The following is a 21,630-nucleotide window of genomic DNA, read 5'->3' as shown; positions in this document are numbered from 1 at the left end:
TTTTTTGTATACATGTGGACATGTAAAGTCCTGATGTCACTGTTTCCTGGGAAAGTAAATAAACATACTGAGAACCCATGCTTTTATACATCTGTGGTACATGTAAATAACTTGATGCAAAGCGACAAAAAGTTGCATGCATCACACTGATACATCAGCATTAATGCTTAAAAATGAACCCCTGTTCTGGTCATTCATTTTTTATTGTCCCATAGGTTTCAATGGAAAATGGTCCACAGAGAATCAGACATTAGGTCAAACGTCTGTTTAACAATGCAGGTATACTTCTTTAAGTTCAACTATTTGTTAAACATGACCTGTTTGGAAGACATTCTTTCGTTATATATGCACATTTTGGAATGCTGATACACAGTTAAACATTATACCTGCAAAACAAAAGCTGTGACTCCTGTAAATATCACTGACTCTGGTCCATTGTCTCTACGTAGATGCTTCTCTTTCTTACCACTGAATGTGTTCATTCTTGTTCAAGGAAACTTTATCTGACCGACACACTGAGCTCTGGTCCTGTTGCTCCCATAAAAGATGGATCTCATGTTCAGACTAATAATGGTGGCAACATATTTGCCACACAGGAAGCTTGGCACCATTTTTTAAAAGTGAAGCTCTGAATCGCTGAATGCTGAAGAGGGCGATCAGATACTGCTGCATAGCTGCCTTTTGTAAGTGTAATCTTGCAGGGTTATTTAAATGTGGGTTTTAATAGAGAGAAATATTATGATTCAAAATGTGCCTGTAATAAAATAAGGTGTAAGGAGGGTACATTTTTTCTTATATGTTTTTATTTATTTGAGCAATATTTCAGGGAAGATATCCTACTTTTTTATTCCACTGCATTTTAAAGCTGCATTTGCTGCAATGTTTTATAATACAAATACCCTGCTGGACATTAATATCATAGCTACTATGAGTATTTCTCAGATGTTAAATATTTCAGACTCAGAGAGGTAAAAATTAATCCATTTATTTTCTTCTAATTACAACCCATCAGAGGCACTGAGACAAACTTCTACACTTCTTAGATCATTGTAATCTTCTCACCAGTTTAGTACCTTATTTCATGATGAGGTGTTTTATTCAGTTATAATGGAGGATGGAGTTTATCTTTTCATTTTGCATTTTATGACCAAACTAATGAGGCGACGCTCCATCAGAAATGTGAATAAAGCAAGACTAATGGTCCTCATATGCGTGCAGGTACCAACAAGAAAAGTGGGAAAGACAACTTTCAGGTAGAACTAGCTGCATGTAAGAAAGTTATCATCCCTCCCTCCATCTTCTCTACTCCCTCCTCCTCCTGAAGTCCTGAATCAGCACCGTCAGACAGAGGTCTGCGCTTATAAAGAGCTGCAGGCAGCAGACGAGGCAGAGCGGAGCGGTGTCGATACAGACACAATACTCATCCAGGAACCCTGCCAGGAATTACACTGTCTGTGTGGAGTGCTGCAGTGAAACATCTGTTCGACAAAACTTTCTGCATTCTGCATTAGCATCTGGACTAACATGGTAAGGAGGGGTGATGAAGGTGTTAATGCTTTGATATTCACTCTTTAATCATTTTTCCTAAATAATTAGACTGTGTTATAAATGTAATACTTTGCCCTCTTCTGTTTGTTGCCTTGTTATTGGTGGATATTTAAGTTTAGATGCATTTAATAATTGTTCATGTTTGGTCCTTCCATGTCTAACATGTCAGTCAACAACTAAAAAATCATCTTGAGGGATGTTCCCCCTCCAGGCAACACAAGCTGAAACTCCCAGCATGTTGAAACATGGCTGCTGGAACCGTTTGGAAAACAAAACATTGTTGGAATGAGCGCGCCTGTTAAGTGACATTGTTTACGAGAGCATAACAAACAATACAGTGTATCACTGTAGCCTGAATGTCAGTGTAATTATATTTAATATAAAACTTTATAATTATTATATTTGGTCAAAGAAACATCTGCTTCCTGTTTGCATTTAGAGACATTACAGGAGTATTTTGTTTCAAAATGCAACTTGATAGATCTTCAGTTGCTCTTTTTGGTGTATTTGTAGATTTACTTTAATATTCATGTCTGAATTCCCCAAATCCAAACTGAGCGTTTTCTGAAATCTTTACAGCACCTTAAGAAAGTTTATACAAAATCTTGCAACATGTGACTTTTATTTTGAAAATGTTCATCTTATCCTCCTAAAATCCCAATGAGTGGATTTTTGCTAAAATATGGATTCCAGCATTAATCATTTTTTTAGTGTTTTTGATCAAATCTCCTGCTGAAGCTGATTATTTCCTTCTTTTTGGTTCTGCACAGAGAGAGTGCATCTCTATCCATGTGGGCCAGGCAGGTGTTCAGACAGGAAATGCCTGCTGGGAGCTCTTCTGTCTCGAACACGGGATCGGTCCTGACGGCATCTCTTTGGGTGGTCCTGAAGGAGAAAACTCTCGGGATGGTCCGTTCAGCACTTTCTTCAACAACAGCAGCTCTGGCCGCCATGTTCCACGAGCGATATACGTAGACCTGGAGCCCACAGTGGTTGGTGAGAATGCTTGAAATGTAGCAAGTCTTTAAATTTACATCTTTAATTGTCACATTTTTCAAAGCACGTTCTTATTCTCTTCCAGTGGTGGGTTGGGTATGATGAAAATGTTAAAGGAATTAAATGATTATCCACGTTCACTGCGGCCTGGTCTGAGTTTGGTGCTTTCCTTCCAGATGAGGTGAGAGTTGGAAAATACAGAGAGCTCTTCCACCCTGAGCAGCTGATCTCTGGAAAGGAGGATGCAGCCAACAACTATGCGCGTGGTCACTACACCGTGGGGAAGGAGATCATTGATAGAGTCATGGAGCGAGTTCGTAAAATGGTTAGTACCATGCTCGACTTGATGTTTTTCCTAAAAAACTTAATTATTTGTAAAATAATTGTGTGATTTTTATCTTTGCATGAGCTATAATTCAACAGATCAGCGGACTGTTTAGGAGCTCATACTGGATGTTCAGGCCTGCACTCATATACTAAACTGTATCTCATTCACAGCCACAACCAGCCTTATTAATATACAACCAAACACGTATTTACATGTTTCATTCTAGTCTAATATTGATATTCTTGCTGCTTTAAATCATGCTTGTTGTGTCTTCCTCATCAGACGGATCAATGCACCGGTCTGCAAGGGTTCCTCGTCTTTCACAGCTTTGGTGGGGGGACTGGCTCTGGCTTCACCTCTCTACTGATGGAGCGCCTATCTCTCGACTATGGCAAGAAATCCAAACTGGAGTTTGCTGTCTACCCGGCTCCTCAGGTGTCGACCGCGGTGGTGGAGCCCTACAACGCCATCCTGACCACCCACACCACCTTGGAGCACTCCGACTGTGCTTTCATGGTGGATAATGAGGCCATCTACGACATATGTCGTCGCAACATGGACATCGAAAGTCCTGGTTACATCAACCTCAACAGACTGATCGGTCAGATTGTTTCCTCCATCACCGCTTCCCTTCGTTTCTACGGCTCCCTTAACATGGATCTGTTGGAGTTCCAGACCAACCTGGTCCCATTTCCAAGGATCCACTTCCCGCTGGTTACCTACTCACCGATTATCTCTGCTGAGAAAGCTTACCACGAGCAGCTGACCGTGTCTGAGATCACCAGCGCCTGCTTTGAGCCAACCAATCAAATGGTCAAGTGTGATCCTCGTCATGGGAAGTACATGGCGTGCTGCATGCTGTACCGAGGTGACGTCCTCCCAAAGGATGTGAATGCCGCCATTGCGAACATAAAGACCCGACGTTCCATTCAGTTTGTAGACTGGTGCCCCACTGGCTTCAAGGTGAGCAATGCAATACCGGTAACACACAGCTTGATACCTGTCATCTCTGACTGTCCACTTCGTCTCAACAGGTCGGTATTAACTACCAACCTCCAACCCCAGTTCCTGGTGGAGACCTTGCCAAAGTCCAGAGGGCCGTGTGCATGCTGAGCAACACTACTGCTATTGCTGAAGCCTGGTCTCGTCTTGACCACAAGTTTGACCTCATGTACGCGAAGCGCGCGTTCGTCCACTGGTATGTTGGAGAAGGCATGGAGGAGGGGGAGTTCGCAGAGGCCAGAGAGGACCTGGCCTGTCTGGAAAAAGATTACGAGGAGGTGGGAAAAATGACCAGCGATGATGACAGCGATGACAGGGAGTACTGAATCATATCAGGCAGCGCCCTGTGATTTTACACATTTACCTTCTATAATTAACCAAAGAGACGACTTCTCTCACTGCCATGTTTTTATGACACCTTTTGATTAGAATAGCCACACTTTATCTGAAACAAAGTTTGTCAGCAGCGTTAGAGCTGGCCCTTCTTCCACTGTGTGGCACATATTTCCTGTCTGCTTCTTTGCTGCCTACAAACAGTGAACTAAAAGTGATCACCTCTAAATATCATCACAAGGTATTTTATTGCTCTGCCTCTACCTTAATCCTTAATTCAACCTAAATGTGTGGAGAAGTATTGACTGGACATTCAGCACAGGCTGGATATGTATGAACAAACATCCTATAAGCTTTCATTGTACGACTGTGGTGGTTTTGTGACCCTGAACTCCTTTAAAGAACACAAGCTTAGTTCAGTTCCAGCACCAAAAGAGGCAGGATGAGCACGTTTTAACCTTACACTGAGACATCTGTGAGCAATTGTCTCCTCATGCTGTCCACAGTCCTACAGTCCAAAGGTTAAGCTTACACTCTCCTGAGTAATCCTAATGTACAGGGGTTTTGCATTTTCAAGGAAATACTACAGAATTAAATGAAACCTTTAATAATAGTAAAAAAAATCATGAAACCTTTGCATCTCTTAAGTATAAAACTGACACTCTTAAATATATAAATGGACAAAATCATTTTTTATTAGTTTTTATTACAGTGTATTTTAAATTGAGTTCAATTCCATTTTATTTTTATAGCACCTTTTACAATCATAATTGTCTCTAGGTGCTCTTTACAGCAGACAGCAGGCAGGAAAAACTCTCTTTTAACAGGAAGAAACCCTGAGCAGGACCCACAAGGGAGAACCATCCTGCTGATAGCTGGCTGGGTAAAGGAGGAGAAGAGGTAACCAGAACAGAGAGGATGAAAGAGCAGGAGCTACACCACATTATAGGAATGTGTAATAAAAAAAACCATACATCTATCATCACAATGTATTCAATTTTCTATAGCATTTAATGAAGCCAATCCAGTCTCTGCTTCCGTCTCACTGCTACATTTTGATCTCAAACCATATTAAAACCACCAGTTTCCTCTGTGAAGCAGCCAGTGTGTAGACAGCACTGTTTGATGTTTAGGTCTTCATCCATCACGCAGCAGCGCCTTCAAACATACAGACAGAGGTCATGGGGACGGATCTGCAGCTCGGAGAACCAGGAGCAACAGATGGCCTGGTTCCCACATCCTGAGCATCATGGAGTCAGACCAGTATGACATGAAGAGACAGAATGGGAACTGGGTTCAGAAGCTTATTTGGGTCACACTCAATATTGATTAGAATTGATCTGTTTGCTGCTCTTTGTATGAAGTTAAACGCAGAATAAAAACTCCTCCTGCTGACAACTTCTGTGTTTTTTCCTCCCTTTTCTTTCACTGTGTAGAAACGTGTTGTGAAAGCAGCTGAGGAGTCTTTGGTTTTGGCTTATGTGGCAGCAGATGTTCCGATTAACAGCCAATCAAACTGCTCACGCTGGCTATTTAATCAACGAGTCCCGGTAGCCGTGAAGGTGTCACCTGCACATATCCATCCGCGCGAGTGTAAACAGAAGACAGTCTACAAAGGAGGGGATTGTTTGACACACTAGCCTACAATTCAGCGGTTATTAATAACAGTCTGTAAAAATGGTGCCTTCATAAAAAGATACCGATAACTGTCGGCTCAGGGGGAAGTGAAAAAAGTCCAGAATGGTCAAAGTTAGAGGTGTTTTCACTATGATTTTTCAGAGAATAGCCCGTAGAGCATGGCAGGCATCATGGACGCCTGTGTGCTGCAGCCTGCAGGCTCACATGTCAAGATGCAGGCTTTAAAAACAAGTTCACTGGAAAATAGCAACGACAGTGTGGGATGTAGACTACTGGAAGTAGCAATAATAGCCTTATTATGCAGGATGCACAGCAACAAATGATGTGGATTATTTAAAATAACACAGCACAGTTTTAATTATGGCCAAATATGTTTTAAACTTTGTACAGACAAGATCAGCATTTGTGCAAACTTAGTCAAAACATAAAGATAATTGTAGTGATTCTACAAAACAGGCTACCCTTATTGAAATATTGTACTTTATTATAATGACATTTTACAGACACTTTCATGCTGCTGATAATGACGCTGAGGTGAGTGGCTTGGATCCTTTGCTGATACATGATTTGATCTGACAGGAAATTCATTTAATATGCAGACAGTAGTTGCCCTTTTAATTTCCAATACTTACTCAGTGCACTATTTTATTATTTCATGGCTTTTAAGATGTTGATCTTGGCTGCAGCCTCATTGCACGAAAGCTGCCACAGAAAACCTTCATTTCTCTCACATCAGCAGTAAATTAAACCACATCTTATTCCAAAACACAGGCGAAAAGAACTGTTAACAAATGGGTTATTACATGATCAAATGTAAATGATGTTTGGCTGTAGTTACTGAATAATAGGTTGTTTTTACAGCAAACATTGCGGAAGATGAGAAATCATACACCATTAATAAGAATTGTGTGGTGTCTAGTTTTTCGGGCGGACGTGCTCACTGCCTTGGAACATTCTCTCTGTGCGTGGATGTGTGTGTGTGTAAGAGTGTGTGTGTGTGTGTGTGAGAGAGAGAGAGAGCGTGTGTGTAGGCTATGTGTGTGTAAGCTGCCTTCTCTCGTGTTGATGTCGACTGACTGCCACCGACTCTGACGGTGAATAGACGGGATAAATACATTTTTTTAAAAAAAAACCTGCCAGGGAAACCGTTACACGCCGATACGTGCGGTGACCTGTCCTGTCCGAGCTACCACCGGGTCGGTCCGAAACCATGAGCCAGCCTCGGCCGGACGAGTTCAAGCCTCCTCCGGAGTGCCCGGTCTTCGAGCCCAGCTGGGAAGAATTTCAAGATCCCTATGCCTTCATCAATAAGATCCGTCCCATTGCTGAAAAAACGGGCATTTGCAAAGTCCGGCCGCCTCCGGTGAGTCCGATATTAGATGATTAACCGTCACCGGGACGTGGATGCTGAATTAGTCTACCGTTAAGACGGCAGTAAATGGACCGAGCGCTGGGGATTTAAAGGGACTGTTCAACATGGCGGATGCACGGCTGTGTTCATTCTTTGTGCTGCCACCGCTAGCAAGCTTTCAATTGTTGTTTTTTTTTTTTTAATAACGGCGTTGTTTTGCTCGACTTTGACGTCGCTAGCAGCCGTTAAGATGTCTGTATCGATCAACAGTGGATTATATTCGTGGTTCACCGTGTGTCAACAAAGTCTCGGGGCTCCGGTCATTGAGCCCCTGAGCTAGCAGGCTAATGCTAACAGCAACCTGTCATAATTTAGCATACAGCGTTGACATAGGTGGCTATGCGGAAGCCATTCTTCTGCGTAGAAGCAGAGGATGGTTTAAAAAAAACCATGGTGTGATCAGATAATAGACAGTGATATGAACCGCTTTTCATCCAGTTCGTGTCTAAATGTCCAGAAGTTGATTAATTATTGATTATTTTGTTAAAGAGCATCATGAAGCAGTTGGGTCAGTCAGCGTGTGGTCCATTACTTTTCGGTCAATTTCTAATCAGCAACTGAAGCAAAGTGTGTTTATCTACGTATCAAAATGACTGTAGTCATATTTTCTTTTATATTGAGGTGTTAATTATTTTTTTTAACCTCACAGTGGGACAAAAAGTACACTGTTGTTTAATTACGAACCCCATCATTAAGTTCAAAAGTGTTGACTTCTGAAGTTGGGAACAGAACCACGGTATGACACAACAGTGCAGCTGCGGTGCACCTTATTAAAATGTGTTGAGAATGAGCCACTGTTCATGTATGAGCCTGTATGTATTGTAGGGTGTTGTCCTCCATGTTGGCTTTGTGGTAAGCTGGGCTTGTGAGTGAGTCTTCCATCTGGCCATTTTGTGTGCCAGTGGGGGATGTTGGCTACTGACTTAAAACAAGAACTTGGGGCCCCCATTCTTGTGGGATGGGGTGTTTTTATTGTTAATACTCATGCCATGTGTAGTAGTGACAACATTATTATTGATCTGTGTTGTGGGTTTGAAACTGAAAGAGATCGCAGTGTTCTTATACTGTAGGCAGCAACTTGCTTCTAATATATGTTTCAAATTCTGCAGCCAGTTGTCAAGTCTCTGTTTTACCTGCATAATTTTACTTAACAAATCATGAGTAAAAAATATATATATATATATATTAAAATGTCTTTAAATTTGGTGCATATTCTGAAAACCACTTGCCACAAGTGGAAAAAGTGTCCGAAGAGTTACCACGTAGTCTTAGTAAAATAGCATATCAAGGTAAAAATGAAAGTCATAATTACATGACAGGATGACCTTCATGTGCCATCGTGTGTGTTTTTGTCACTCTGTAGGGCTGGCAGCCTCCATTTGCTTGCGATGTTGACAGACTTCACTTTGTTCCTCGAATCCAGCGGCTCAATGAACTGGAGGTGAGTTTTGCCTGCCAGATTATACCAGAACTTATTTGACTGTAATATCTGTCTGTTTACCTGAAAACGTGTCCTATTTTTAACCCATTCATGTTGTTATTACTCGTACATGAACAAAAGCAACTGGAGAACAAAGGATGGCTATGTTAATACATTGTAATAATGTTATGTAATGATGGATAAATTACTGGTAATTGCAGGGATTAGTTGTTACTTAATCAAAACTAAAAACAAAATCATTTATTAGTTTGCCTGTATGGAAATAGAACACAGCAGTGATCATTCTCCTTCTTTGAATGTCTTTTATGTTTGGCTGACTGTCATTGTCATTGCTTACATCTTTTATCTCAGGCACAGACCAGAGTCAAGCTCAACTTCTTGGACCAGATTGCCAAATTTTGGGATTTGCAGGGATGTACCCTGAAGATTCCTCATGTGGAGAGGAAGATATTGGATTTATATAAGCTGAATAAGGTGGATTATTGATGCCACTGTTCACCATCTTTCTGTTTATTTTGAAATGCAGTGAATGATTAACTCTCCTTTTTTTTTCTTGTCGTTTCAGCTGGTAGCAGAGGAGGGTGGATTTGACATTGTCTGCCAGGACAGGCGATGGACCAAGATCGCACTACAAATGGGCTTCACCCCTGGCAAAGCTGTCGGCTCACACCTGCGAGGGCATTATGAGCGAATCCTCTATCCCTACAATCTGTTTCAGAGTGGAGCTAACCTGCTGGTGAGTTGGACGCATTCATTAGTATGACAGCATACCTTGATGAGTAAACAAAGCCCTGGTAATGCAGCTCATTAACGTTCCCCTCAAAGTTTAATCACAGATTCATTAGAATTGGTCCTGCTGGTGATTTGAATGTTACATGAATAATATAACCCTTAAGAAAGCCTGTAGCCTGTGCTACTGTTCAATGTGTTTAATGTGATTTTATGCTATTTAAACCAATGTATGAAGTGTGAATTCATTCTAATATTGTCTAGTCATGTCAATTCCACTTGCACCCTAGTATTGCACAACATGTTTTCAAGAGAGCTCATCCAAGTATTGGTAATGTGTGACCTCCTGGAGAGGTCACTTTAAATTGTTTAATTACCAAAGCTCTCTCTTGCCTCAGGCCCCAGAGTTAGCTTCCAAACTGATGCGTTTGGAGGCTGATCCGGAATTTGAAAAGGTATGTTTGTGTTAAGACAGTGAAACTCCCAGTTAACTAAATGCATCTTTATGTGTGTATTTTAATGGGGTCAGGACATGGGCTTAGAAGAGTAACAAATGTCTGGAATGAATGAAAAAGTACAATACTGTTTCACAGTAGTAGTAGAGTATTTATGCTTATTTGTTTTCTGTTGTGATGTTTTGTGCAGTTAAACACACAATGAAGTGCTACTGTAAAAAGTAAAAGGCAACTCCTGAAAGTCTGACCTGTATACCACTGCAACATCTCAGACCAGTCCTTAGCATATTTCTCGGCTGCTTGTTTGAGGTTTCAGACTATAACTAACCACATCCTCCTCAGAGTCTCTCGTGGCTCTCAACTACATTCAGTATGTTCAGATACTTTCAATTGAGTCTTGCATGGAATTATCTTCTCTAACACACACACGCGGGTTCCTTTTAAACATATCCGGTTTATGACACTTCAAAACTTATTTCTTATCTGTGACTTTTTAACTGTATCTGGCATTGCATTGATATCTTGCTCATCACTGTACAGGTATTTCCAGTTATGTACACACAAATGTGTGTTATTTTAATAACTTAGAGTTGTGTTTGTAACAGTCTTTCTGTTTCTTCCAGTGTGTTCAGAAGCCTATCCAGCCAGAGGAAAGCCTAGAAAGCAAGGACATCATGGAGCTCAAGCTGCAGGACCCAGCTCAGAGACAGCTAGCCCAGATGCCTGAAACCTGCCCCAGTGCTCGCAGAGCCAAGCGCATGAAGTGCGAGGTAGGAACCACACCAGCACCTGATTGAAACTGATTGAAACCAGCACACCCCACCTCAGTTATTCACCACAGTTTCCACCTGATGAAAGCAGGTTTAGAGTTGTCACAAGTATCACTGTTTTTTTTTCCTGCAGGCTGTTTGCGTGAAGACTGAACCAGGCGAGCCAGGCGAGAACAAGCCCAACCTTAGGCGCAGGATGGGTTCTTTCGTTGTCAAGCCAGAACCAGGTCAGTCTCTGCGTCCATATATTCAGGAAGAAACGGTTACTATAAAGATGCTTGCTGGAGTTATATAAACAACTTATTACCAAGCTGTTATTATATTATTATGCTGATGTATTACAGTAACTGCTCAAAATACAAATAAATTGACAAAATTAAAAATTCTACTGTAGCATAACCCAAACATGAGAGAGTTAAGCTTCCTGTGAGTTAAGTGTAGAAGTTATATGATAAAGCAGTTGGAAGTAGTGTTAGTAATGTTTCCTGTTGTCTTGCAGAAAAAGAGATTCCCATTCCAGTGAAACAGGAACCAGTCGAAATTAGGGATCCAATAATTGAGGCTGACAAATCCAAGTCACGGTACAAGAAAATCATCCCTCCACTTCCTCAGAACCCTGTAAGCACAAACTGTGTTTATCTGCTCTTTGTGTATGATGAAATGTATAGATCAAACAATGACTACATTTAGGCGAGGTTGTCACTTTACAAACTGTTCCTGTTGCTGCCCAGGTGGATCTGGTTGTTTGTCTGGTGTGTGGCAGTGGGGCAGATGAGGACCGTCTGTTGCTGTGTGACGGCTGTGACGACAGCTACCACACCTTCTGTCTTATCCCTCCTCTGCATGATGTCCCCAGAGGAGACTGGAGGTGCCCCAAGTGTCTGGCTCAGGTGAGGATTGTTTTTTCAGTATCTCTACAGTATTATTTTTACCTGATTTACAGCTCATCTCACAATGACCTTTAAATGGACATAGACTTCACATCACAGATTAATGACTTTAAAACAATAACACTGGGAGCTGCTGCAAAAATGTAAAAAAAAATGTTGTTTCCCACAGGAATGCAGCAAACCTCACGAGGCGTTTGGCTTTGAACAAGCGTACAGAGACTATTCTCTGCGTGCATTTGGGCAAATGGCAGATGCATTTAAATCTGATTACTTCAACATGCCAGTTCATGTAAGTACAAGAGATTTCAATCTGTCCGTCTCTTCTGGCTGTGGATGTTGCTGTTTTATATATACGTCCTTCACTTGTTCATTGCAGATGGTACCCACTGAGCTGGTGGAGAAAGAGTTCTGGCGTTTGGTTGGAGCCATTGAGGAGGACGTGACTGTAGAATATGGAGCCGATATCGCCTCAAAGGAGTTTGGGAGCGGATTCCCCGTCCCAAATGGAAAATTTAAGGTTTCCCCAGCTGATGAGGTATAATTGTTTTCTGCAATTTTCATGATGTGACTGATTAAATTTGCATGTACACTGTATCACACAGTCACTGTTGTTTGTTGACCTGGTAATGTCTTCCCTTTTCCAGAAATACCTCAAATGTGGCTGGAACCTCAACAACCTAGCAATGATGAACCCGTCTGTATTGACTCACGTAACAGCTGACATCTGTGGAATGACGCTGCCGTGGCTTTATGTTGGCATGTGCTTCTCCTCCTTCTGTTGGCACATTGAGGATCACTGGAGCTACTCCATCAATTACCTGCACTGGTAGGAACCTCCTCCCCCTGATGCAGTTGTTTATACAGGTGAAGCTCAACTTTTTTTAGCTTAATAGTTGTTTAATTTTGTTTTTGTTTAAATCTCTACAAGGGGGGAACCCAAAACATGGTACGGAGCCCCTGGCTTTGCTGCAGAACAACTAGAGGCAGTGATGAAGAAACTGGCCCCAGAGCTGTTTGAGTCTCAGCCGGACCTGCTACACCAGCTGGTTACCATCATGAACCCCAACACCCTGATGGCTCATGGAGTCCCAGTACGTTTTCTCTTCCTGTAGCTGCTTTCACCTTCCTCACTACTGATATTTAAATAAATGAGAAGCTGATCTTTCTAACAGGATCTTGTTCTGCCCTCCTCCTCTTTTAGATTTACCGGACAAACCAGTGTGCTGGAGAGTTTGTCATCACATTTCCTAGAGCCTATCACAGTGGCTTCAATCAGGGCTTCAACTTTGCTGAGGCGGTCAACTTCTGCACTGTGGACTGGGTGTGTATCACTTAATTTGTTGGTTTCCAAACGGGACATTGTTGGATGTTTTTAAACCCCTGGAAGAGCCACACATTTGAGGTGATGTCATCACTTAAACTTCCTATGTGGGAGCTTTGTCATGGGTGTTTTTAGGGCAGCAAAAAGTACCCATTACAGAGGACATATTTCTGAGTGGTTCTAAAAACTGCAGAGCATAATGCAGATTAAACAACCAAGCAGTATAAAAACAAAAAACACTGCTGGCCTATAATCCTGCCCTGGTCAAATGGAGACAGATGGATTTATTGCATCACCTCGTGGGCCCCAGTGTGGAGGATTTCTCATTATTTTATATAGATTGTTGCCAATATATTTTCCTGCATTTCATGTATTAGCATTTTATGTATCATTCGCTCCTTAAATTGTCCTTAAAACCCCGTTTTTGCATTTCTTCTCCAACAGATGCCTCTCGGCAGGCAGTGTGTTGACCATTATCGCATGCTGCACCGGTACAACGTGTTCTCCCATGATGAGATGGTGTGCAACATGGCCTTAAAAGCAGAAACACTCAGTGTGGTCCTGGCCTCAGCTGTCCACAAGGACATGGTCACCATGATCCGAGAAGAGCAGGAATTGAGGGAGAAAGTGAAGAAAATGGTACAGTAGTTTTCATTATCCTTCTCACAGGCATGTAGAAACATAATGTTATTATTTAGAATATGCAAGAATTGTTTGAATAATTGCATGTAGAGGACATTACAAAAGGTTTAGCTTCACTCAATCAAAGACCTCCACAGTATTAGGTTCTGGTTTCTTTTGCTTTTTAGCACATTAACTACTGTCTCACCTTCAGGGGGTGGTGGAGTGCAAGGAGGCAAAATATGATCACCTCCAGGATGATGAGCGGCAATGTATCAAGTGCAGAACCACATGCTACCTGTCTGCCATCACCTGTACCTGTAGCCCAGGAGTGTTAGTCTGTCTGCACCACATCAGTGATCTCTGCTCCTGTCCTGTCTCCAACTACACACTGAAGTAAGTGCCACTGAACCTGAGGTAGTGAAAATATATAAATTCAGTGCTTGTTTTACCACTCTGATAACTCTGGTTCTCTTGACCTAGATTTGTGTCCCCATAAATTCAGTGTTTTGTTTGCTGCTGCAGTTACAGACACACACTGGACAACCTGTTCCCCATGATGAATGCTGTGAAGCAGCGAGCTGAACTGTATGATGAATGGGCCTCCCGTGTGACAGAGACTCTAGAGGCTAAACTTGAAAAGAAAAAAGGTAAGCAGCAATAGCCAGTGATTTAAAAACAAAGCAATAAAGGACCATTCCAGTGGTTGTACATGTTTAGTTAAATAACTGCCATTTGCTTACATTAGGTTAGCTCCAGTATGAAAGCATCATGAGCAAGGTTGAAAAAAAGTAGGTTCACTAATGCTAGTTACCCATGCACATGGCTCGAGGTGTTGCTGCCTGCAAGTTCAAAAGCAGAATTTGGAGGTAGTACCGTCCTGTGTGTGAAGTCAGGTGTTAGAGGCTGAAGGTGTTGCCGGTCACACGAGATTGAAGGTGTTCCTCTTTTAGAAAGTTAAAAGCATGTTTCTCCCCCTGCACACATAACATACACAACTTTAACTGTTGCCTGTTTTCCTCCGCAGGTCTGCCAGTCTTTCGCTCCCTCCTTTCTGAATCAGAGGTTACGCTGTTCCCTGACAACGACCTGCTGCGCCGGCTGCGTCTGGTCACACAGGATGCAGAGAAGTGCTCCACTGTGGCACAGCAGTTGTTGAATGGCAAAAGGCAGACTAGGTAGAGTAAATATGCTGCATCAGATAGGCTTCTACATTCCTCACATGATCTGTCATAAAGCAGCATCAGTGCTTTAACAGGGTTGATTCTTTCCACACTCCCAGGTATCGGTGTGGTAGTGGAAAGTCACGGAGCCAGCTGACCGTGGAGGAGCTGAGTTCGTTTGTGAGGAAGCTGTATAACCTCCCCTGCAGCCTCCCTCAGGCACCGATGTTGAAGGTGAGTAAGGGAGGAGAAATGCACATTATAAAATATCACTGAAGTTTTATACCATATTTTAATCTGCCTGCAGTTATGCTGTTTTATCTGCAGACAGTTTCAGTTATTTAAATGTATTCAAATGCGAGGACCGCACCTCAACAGTTTTGACACACAGGGGCACTACTTCAAAGAGAAATAAAAAGAACTAAATTGGACCAGCATAATTTCCAGTAGTATGTTGTTGATGTGATCACAGAAATTAGCATTTATTCTGACTTCACTTCAAATAATGATGCCTTTCTTCAGGAACTCTTGAATCGCATTGAGGACTTCCAGCAGCACAGTGAGAAGGTATTAGCAGATGAACTTCCCAGCATCACTGAGATCCAGGGCCTAGTAGATGTCAGTTTTGATTTTGACGTGGATCTGCCGGAGCTACCCCACCTGCGAGTGAGGCTAGAACAGGCACGGTGGCTGGAGGAGGTGCAGCAGGCCAGCGCTCAGCCTGCCACCCTCACTCTGGAGGCCATGAGGAGGCTCATCGACCAAGGAGTCGGCCTAGCACCTCATCCATCCGTGGAGAAAGCCATGGCTCGCCTTCAAGAGCAGCTCACTGTCTCCGAGCACTGGGAGGACAAGGCGAACAGTCTCCTTAAAGCCAGGTGAGGGCAGCACCTGTATGATGGTGTTTGCACCTATAGGCCACAGGGTTGAAAAGCATGTTATGATAGGCTGCTCTAACTGTAAAACAAAAACCATATATTTTCTCAAATGTTATTCTGCTTCTTAGTTGTAACTCTCTGTTGAGGTATTTGCACTGATTGTAACTGAATAATATAATATTACATCAGTGCTCCTGATTTTGCTTCATTTTAATTACAGCTAGTGCAAAAAGCTGCTGCTAGAATATTCAACAAGACCAACAAAAAGTGAGCATCATGTTTGGTTCTGCCCTCATTCCATTGGTATTCAGTGCTGTTCAATATTAACTATCATAAGTGCTTTTCAGAAGCTTTTAATAGCATGGCTGTCAGGAATGTGCACCTCCTCTTCATGATCAAATAAACTAATTTAAATCAGGGCAAAACGTTATGTTTCCAGTGCCACATTGCAGCTTTCACTATTGGGATTGAATTGTATTTTAAACTCTAAAGGAGCTCGTTTTTTTTTTTCAGCCTGTCTTCCATATGTTTAACTATAAAACATATATGTGCAGGACATTTTTTAATCAATTTTAAAGTTTAATGTTGTTGTTAGTGTCATACACAGTTGAAAGATAACACTGAAATGAGGCAAAGCTCACAGTCTGCATAGCATTTAATTTGTGTTTCTGCCCACCAGACCTCCACACTCCATAGAGACTCTCAGTGCTGCTGCTGAGAAGGTGTCCAGCATCCCTGCTTACCTCCCAAACTGTCTTCTCCTGAAAGACACTATCAGAAAAGCCCAGGAGTGGCTCCAAGAAGCTGAGGAGCTTCAGGTCAGGACCCACTATATTAATAGTCTCATTTCCGGATGACTTGGTTGATTTTAAAGCTGAATCATTCTTCTGATTCCAGGCCAGTGGCTGCATACTGATGGTGGATCGCCTCTCTGACATGGTGCTACGAGGACACGCCGTTCAAGTCCACTTAGAGCCTTTAGACAGGCTGGAGTCTCTAATGTTAGAAGTACAGGAATGGAAAGAATCTGCAGCATCAGTTTTTCTTCAGAAAGATTCAACCCTGACCATACTAGAGGTAAAATATCAGCACCATAAGATGAGCAGGATCCTTCTGAGTTTTAATGGAAGGCAGTTGAGAGCTGTGTAACTGTCTGCCATCCAAAACCCTCACCAGGGTTTACCTGGCCCGTGTGTTCAGTGCCACACTTTATTATCCTAAGTGAAATATTTAAATTAAAGTTGAAAAATGATGAATGAAAAAGAAATCTGTCTACTAATTGAGGTTGTAAATAGTCATGGACATCACAGAACATGTAACTAAATGTTTTAGAAAAGTTTTAAGGGGTGTCTTTTTAATTGTGTAAGGGTGTATTTTGTATTGTTTGTGTTAATGGTTGTGTGCATTGCAGGTCCTGTGTCCAAGGTGTGAAGTTGGAAATATAGGTTCTCCAAAGAGGAAGGCCAAAAAAGGGAAGGAATCACCCAAAAGTAACAAAAAGAAAGTGCCACGGCTCAGTACTCTCAGCGATGTGGAAAAAGCTCTTTCAGAGATCCAGGACTCTACCTCTGCAGTGAGTAGGCTAAAACTTAAAATAATTAAATGCGAGGAGAGATAAGTTGAAAGTGAGGAGCAGTATTTATGGAGGAAAGAAGAGGCAGCTACAATTTGATCATAGGCATCACACTATATCTATGTGCTGCCCAACAGATGGCGACTCTGGAGGAACTACGGGTACGGGAGATTGAGGCTTTCTCTAATCTCAGGGCAGCAAATGAGTCAAAGCTCCTCCCTACCGCAGACTGCATGGACCTGAAGGTGTGTGTCTGTCAGAAGGCGCCCATGGGTGCAATGCTCCAGTGTGAACTCTGCAGGGACGCTTTCCACAGCGTGTGTGTCCGAGATGCTTCAGACTCCCACGAAACACAGCCATGGCTTTGTCCTCAGTGCCAGCCCTCAGAAAAACCCCCCTTAAGCAAAGTCCTCTCTCTGCTGGCATCTCTTCGGCACATGGGGGTGCGCCTGCCGGAGGGCGATGCCCTGCACTATCTGGTTGAGAGGACAGTTAACTGGCAGCAGCGAGCACTTCAGTTTTCACAGGCATGTAACCTACAAGAAACAGAGGAGAGACCAGGAACCCCTCCCACTCTCACCCGCTGGGTATCAGGCAGCGAAAACACTCAGAACAACACTCAGGTCACTCCTTATCTCTGTGGCACCTTTTAAGCAGTTAAATTTTTTGCAAATGTTAAGTTTGTTGTTTGCCGTTTTCAAAACAGGCTCCTTGTCTGACGCCGGAGTGGAGCAGGATGGGCCACACTCAGACTGTCTTCTACACAGAGCAGAGATGCATACCGCTGCAGGGTCAGTGTTTTCCTCACTCAGGGCTTCACTTGTGACTGAGCATTGTTTGTGATGTGGCTAAGAGTTTATTCTAAACCTTCTGTGTGTTTGTTACAGGTTTGAGTCAGGAGTTGGAGGAGCTGATGGTGGAGGGTCTCCTGCTGCAAGTGTCTGTGCCAGAAGTCCAGAGCCTCTACCATATTTTATTGGACAGAGCAAATAGCCAGCACACAAACAGATGCATGTCACCAACACAGGAGAACACCACAGAATGTGACAAGCACACGCAGTTTAACTCTCAGGGAACAAATCTGCCTCTGAACCAGGTACGACCTCTTCCAGCAGCAAAAACGATGGATTCCTCAAAGCAGTGTCAGTATCAGTGTTGGTTTTTTTCCAGGATGGCTCCAACAGTATGGTTGGCTCAGAAAAGAAAGCAAAAAGGCATCTGGAGAGGGAGGATGCAGAGCAAAGAAAGGACAAAAAGCACTCTCACAAAAGACAAAAGATGAATAAGAAGAACCCGAAGCACAGGTCAGCGTCGACCTCCTCCTCCCCGCGCTCTGATTTCTCTCAGTCTGATGACTCAGACCAGGAGATGGCTGTCTGTCCAGCAGAGAGGTGTCAGCTGCCAGAGGGAGACGAGGTGAGAAAATGTCCTCTGACATACATTTAATCTGGAATGGATGAAAAATACAGGATTACATAATACAAACATGCAGCTTCTCAGTAATCAGAGGTCTGACATCATGTTAGGGCTGATTCAGTGCTGTGGTTCCTGACAGATAAGCAGGAGAGAGAATAGCAGTGAAAACCAACTAAGACTTTAATGTAACATGTCAGGAAAATAGTCAAACTAACTACCACTTACTCTCTCTGCTGTGGTGAAATCTGCAGGATGAAGGAAGTGAAGGTGGGTGAAACAGGTTGGTGGTGTTGTCCCCTTTGGCAGGTACTGTGTGTCTACTACCAACACACTGTATTATTTATGAAATAAAAAAAAAAAAATTAAAAAAAAAAACATTTTGGTATCATCTTGCTCATCCCCTTAGACATTTTTATTCAGTAGTAGTAGCCACACACTGCACTGCACTAGTAGCTTGAATAGTAGCATCAGCTTATTGTTTTAGTTTTTCTGTAGCTTTAGTGCGTTCATTGAGTCTCCCCTCCTTCAGTGCCATGTTTGGACAGCAGGTTCTCTCTCCCTCTCTCTCTCTCAGGAACTATTAGAGACAGTAGCAGATTGATTGTGTGTAGTGTGTTCTTACTGTTTGAAATATTCAGCAGTTTGCTAAAGTGAAGGGTGGTGCTACTGTAGAGCGTAGAGTTGGAGCAGTTATTGATAATGACGACTGTTTTCAAGTTGATGTTACTGTCATGTGTATTTGTACATGAAGGTAAATTCTGCTCGATACTGTTCTAAATCTAAATTTCATGCAATTCTGTTCCTACAGTCCGTTCCACAAATACGGTGTGTACAAGTACAAGTGTACATATATACACAACCACAGAGAAATAACCTCATCTAATAATTCATCGCCCGGCTACTCGGCCTTGAGCAATTTAATAGCTGAATGTTTTTAAAGCGGTGAGTCCGAGTTAAAGGTTGCAGTTACCGCCTTTTTGATGGCATCAATATGAATTCAGATGTTACAGAGGGTTAATGCTTGGTAGCTAGCAGCACAAAGAGGCTGCAGTGCATTTGCAAAGAGAAGCTAATAAATGAACGATGCTCAGTGATCGTTTGTGTCTGTCTGCAGGTCAATTGGGTCCAGTGTGATGGCAGCTGCAACCAGTGGTTTCACCAGGTCTGTGTTGGCGTCACAGCAGAGATGGCGGAGAAGGAGGACTACGTTTGCGTCACATGTACACTGAACGACGGACACATGAGGAAATGAAGGGTTTTGTTTGGTTTTTTTCTGACGCCTGTTTGTCCTCAGACCGTTACTGGAGCCTCAGTCTGGATTTGTCACTGATCCTGTCGCCCTCCTCCCCCTCCCGGTCCTCACTCCCTGCATCCCCCATCTGTCTGACCCTTTTGTAACAACGGTGCTATCTCCTCTTTGACTTGTTGTCCAGAACTATAATGTTAGTTATTTTTTTGTATTTTTACATATATATATATTATAAATATATATATAAATATATATTTCTTTCTTCTTATAAATTGTTTGTGGTTGTCTAAATGAAAAAAAAAACAAAAAACACAGGAAGTGTGCTGCATGGGATTCCATTACATCAGCGCAGAGGAGTCTTACACCCCCTAGTAAAGAGAGTTAATCAAGGGTTAATATTATCTTCTTTGGAACCTCCTTGCATGTTTAACTGAGCTAAAGGGGACAGAAGGTTTTCACCCCCTAAACCCACACATTTTTTTTTCTTTGAAATTCAGTGTTTAGTACATGCATCTTAATATAATTATTCCCATTTTTGTAGAATAGTTTTATTTATCTGAGCAATAATTTTTGTCTGAATCGACTTCAATGGCTTCATCTCTGCTGAGTTGTGTTGTAGCGATGCTGGTGTGATGTACAGAAAGCTACTCAAGTGGACGGGTTTACAGTTGAAGGAAAAAGACGCTGCTGACACTGTAGATCCACAGCATGTAATCCAGCATAGGATACAGCAGGAAGGACTCGGGTAGCTAAGGATGTTACAAGTTTATATTGTGGAATAAAGCCCTTTTGTTCTATGGAGACGTCTTGTCCTTTCACTTAAATGTGATACGAAAACACTGGTTTCCTTGTAGATGTAATTTAAGTTCATTCTAATATTCTCCATTTGATTAATTCCTTGTAGGAAGTCCCTTGTATCTTTGAACAGTAACTACATATTATCTTGCCTAACAGACATCTAATTTATTATAAATATTCAAATATAAAGCTGTATGAAGGGCTATCATTTCTCTTGGCATGTATGTAATTTATCATGTGATGAGTTGTGTTTTTTTTACTGCAAGTTCAAGTAAATATGTTTTATTGTTCAAACGTACTAGACTAAATATGTTGATGTCAGAGTTTATACAAAAATACCCCTTAAAAAATCCTTAAAAAAATGAACCCACAGCACCGATCATAGGCAGTGACATAATGTTAATATATAGGAATCTGCTCAGTCTGTTGAACCAGTCACACTCAGTCGAAAACAAAGAAAACAAAGCATGAATAGAGCCAGAGTTAGAGTGTGTACATTTCCTCTGGAACTCTGAAGTCTTTGGGGATCTTTAAGGAGAAGTTTCTTCCTCTGACAGCAGGGAGCGAAGCTTTGAAGCATCACCTACATATGATCATTCTGCCATTTTACAAGCTGTTTACTGGCCTTCTATACTGCATGTACTGATTTGAAACTTTGACTAGTTTTTACTGAAGAGGGAGCCAAAAACCTGGAGAGGAGGGTGGGAAATACAAACTACAGTAAAACATGAGAAACCCTGAGGAAGATATATATAGATAGAAGATATATTTAGATTTTATATATAGCTTTTATATAGCTTACAGCTTTATATATATATATATATATATATATATATATATATATATATATATATATATATATATACATATATAAGATGCTTTTCCTTTAAACCTCAAACAGGGAAAAGCATTACTTTGGTTCCTACTTCTCAGTGTTTACAGAGGGACAGTTGGGAGTGTAACACCGTCAGTGTTCTGTGCAGAGGTGCAGAGTGTTGTGCTGTTCTTCCATGTTGATTACTCAAAAAGAAAATGTAGCCTGGTTCAGTCTGACACTCTAACTCCTGCAG

General features: G+C 42.0%; 2 protein-coding genes across 5 annotated transcripts; both read left to right on the top strand.

Annotated features, from left to right (window-relative positions):
- Positions 1-1,360: 1,360 nt before the first annotated feature.
- tuba5 (tubulin alpha 5) lies at positions 1,361-5,591 on the top strand. 2 transcript variants are annotated; one of them, XM_028410933.1, is made up of 6 exons: positions 1,361-1,527; positions 2,319-2,544; positions 2,721-2,869; positions 3,155-3,835; positions 3,907-4,152; positions 5,360-5,591. In XM_028410933.1, the coding sequence occupies exons 1-6, from the start codon at positions 1,525-1,527 to the stop codon at positions 5,474-5,476; spliced, it is 1,422 nt and encodes a 473-aa protein (XP_028266734.1). In that variant the 5' UTR covers positions 1,361-1,524; the 3' UTR covers positions 5,477-5,591. The 2 variants fall into 2 exon arrangements, with proteins under 2 accessions (XP_028266734.1, XP_028266735.1); XM_028410934.1 differs by having other exon boundaries at positions 5,341-5,522.
- Positions 5,592-6,811: 1,220 nt separating this feature from the next.
- kdm5bb (lysine demethylase 5Bb) lies at positions 6,812-20,563 on the top strand. 3 transcript variants are annotated; one of them, XM_028410923.1, is made up of 29 exons: positions 6,812-7,208; positions 8,620-8,697; positions 9,049-9,171; positions 9,263-9,433; positions 9,825-9,881; positions 10,505-10,651; positions 10,785-10,878; positions 11,151-11,269; positions 11,383-11,541; positions 11,711-11,830; positions 11,918-12,076; positions 12,186-12,367; positions 12,470-12,632; positions 12,743-12,862; positions 13,307-13,501; positions 13,698-13,879; positions 14,009-14,133; positions 14,511-14,661; positions 14,766-14,880; positions 15,169-15,524; positions 16,204-16,342; positions 16,422-16,601; positions 16,936-17,097; positions 17,235-17,720; positions 17,804-17,888; positions 17,985-18,193; positions 18,268-18,513; positions 18,765-18,780; positions 19,628-20,563. In XM_028410923.1, the coding sequence occupies exons 1-29, from the start codon at positions 7,056-7,058 to the stop codon at positions 19,645-19,647; spliced, it is 4,512 nt and encodes a 1,503-aa protein (XP_028266724.1). In that variant the 5' UTR covers positions 6,812-7,055; the 3' UTR covers positions 19,648-20,563. The 3 variants fall into 3 exon arrangements, with proteins under 3 accessions (XP_028266724.1, XP_028266723.1, XP_028266722.1); XM_028410921.1 differs by lacking the exon at positions 18,765-18,780 and having other exon boundaries at positions 7,056-7,208; XM_028410922.1 differs by lacking the exons at positions 9,825-9,881; positions 18,765-18,780 and having other exon boundaries at positions 6,813-7,208; positions 19,628-19,765.
- Positions 20,564-21,630: the final 1,067 nt, after the last annotated feature.

The sequence above is a fragment of the Parambassis ranga genome, chromosome 7 (genome assembly GCF_900634625.1).
Source record: "Parambassis ranga chromosome 7, fParRan2.1, whole genome shotgun sequence".
NCBI classification, from domain to species: domain Eukaryota; kingdom Metazoa; phylum Chordata; class Actinopteri; family Ambassidae; genus Parambassis; species Parambassis ranga.
The sequence above is the reverse complement of the archived record's forward strand: the minus strand, read 5'-3'. Positions and strand labels throughout refer to the sequence as shown.

Coding starts and splice junctions, on each gene's coding strand:
- kdm5bb (XM_028410921.1), top strand. CDS start 7,056: ATGAGCCAGCCTCGGCCGGACGAGTTCAAGCCTCCTCCGGAGTGCCCG. Junction 9,882..10,504: donor CTGATCCGGAATTTGAAAAG/GTATGTTTGTGT, acceptor TGTTTCTTCCAG/TGTGTTCAGAAGCCTATCCA. Junction 14,881..15,168: donor CTCAGGCACCGATGTTGAAG/GTGAGTAAGGGA, acceptor GCCTTTCTTCAG/GAACTCTTGAATCGCATTGA.
- tuba5 (XM_028410933.1), top strand. Junction 3,836..3,906: donor GGTGCCCCACTGGCTTCAAG/GTGAGCAATGCA, acceptor TCGTCTCAACAG/GTCGGTATTAACTACCAACC. Junction 4,153..5,359: donor TGGAAAAAGATTACGAGGAG/GTGGGAAAAATG, acceptor TCCATCACGCAG/CAGCGCCTTCAAACATACAG.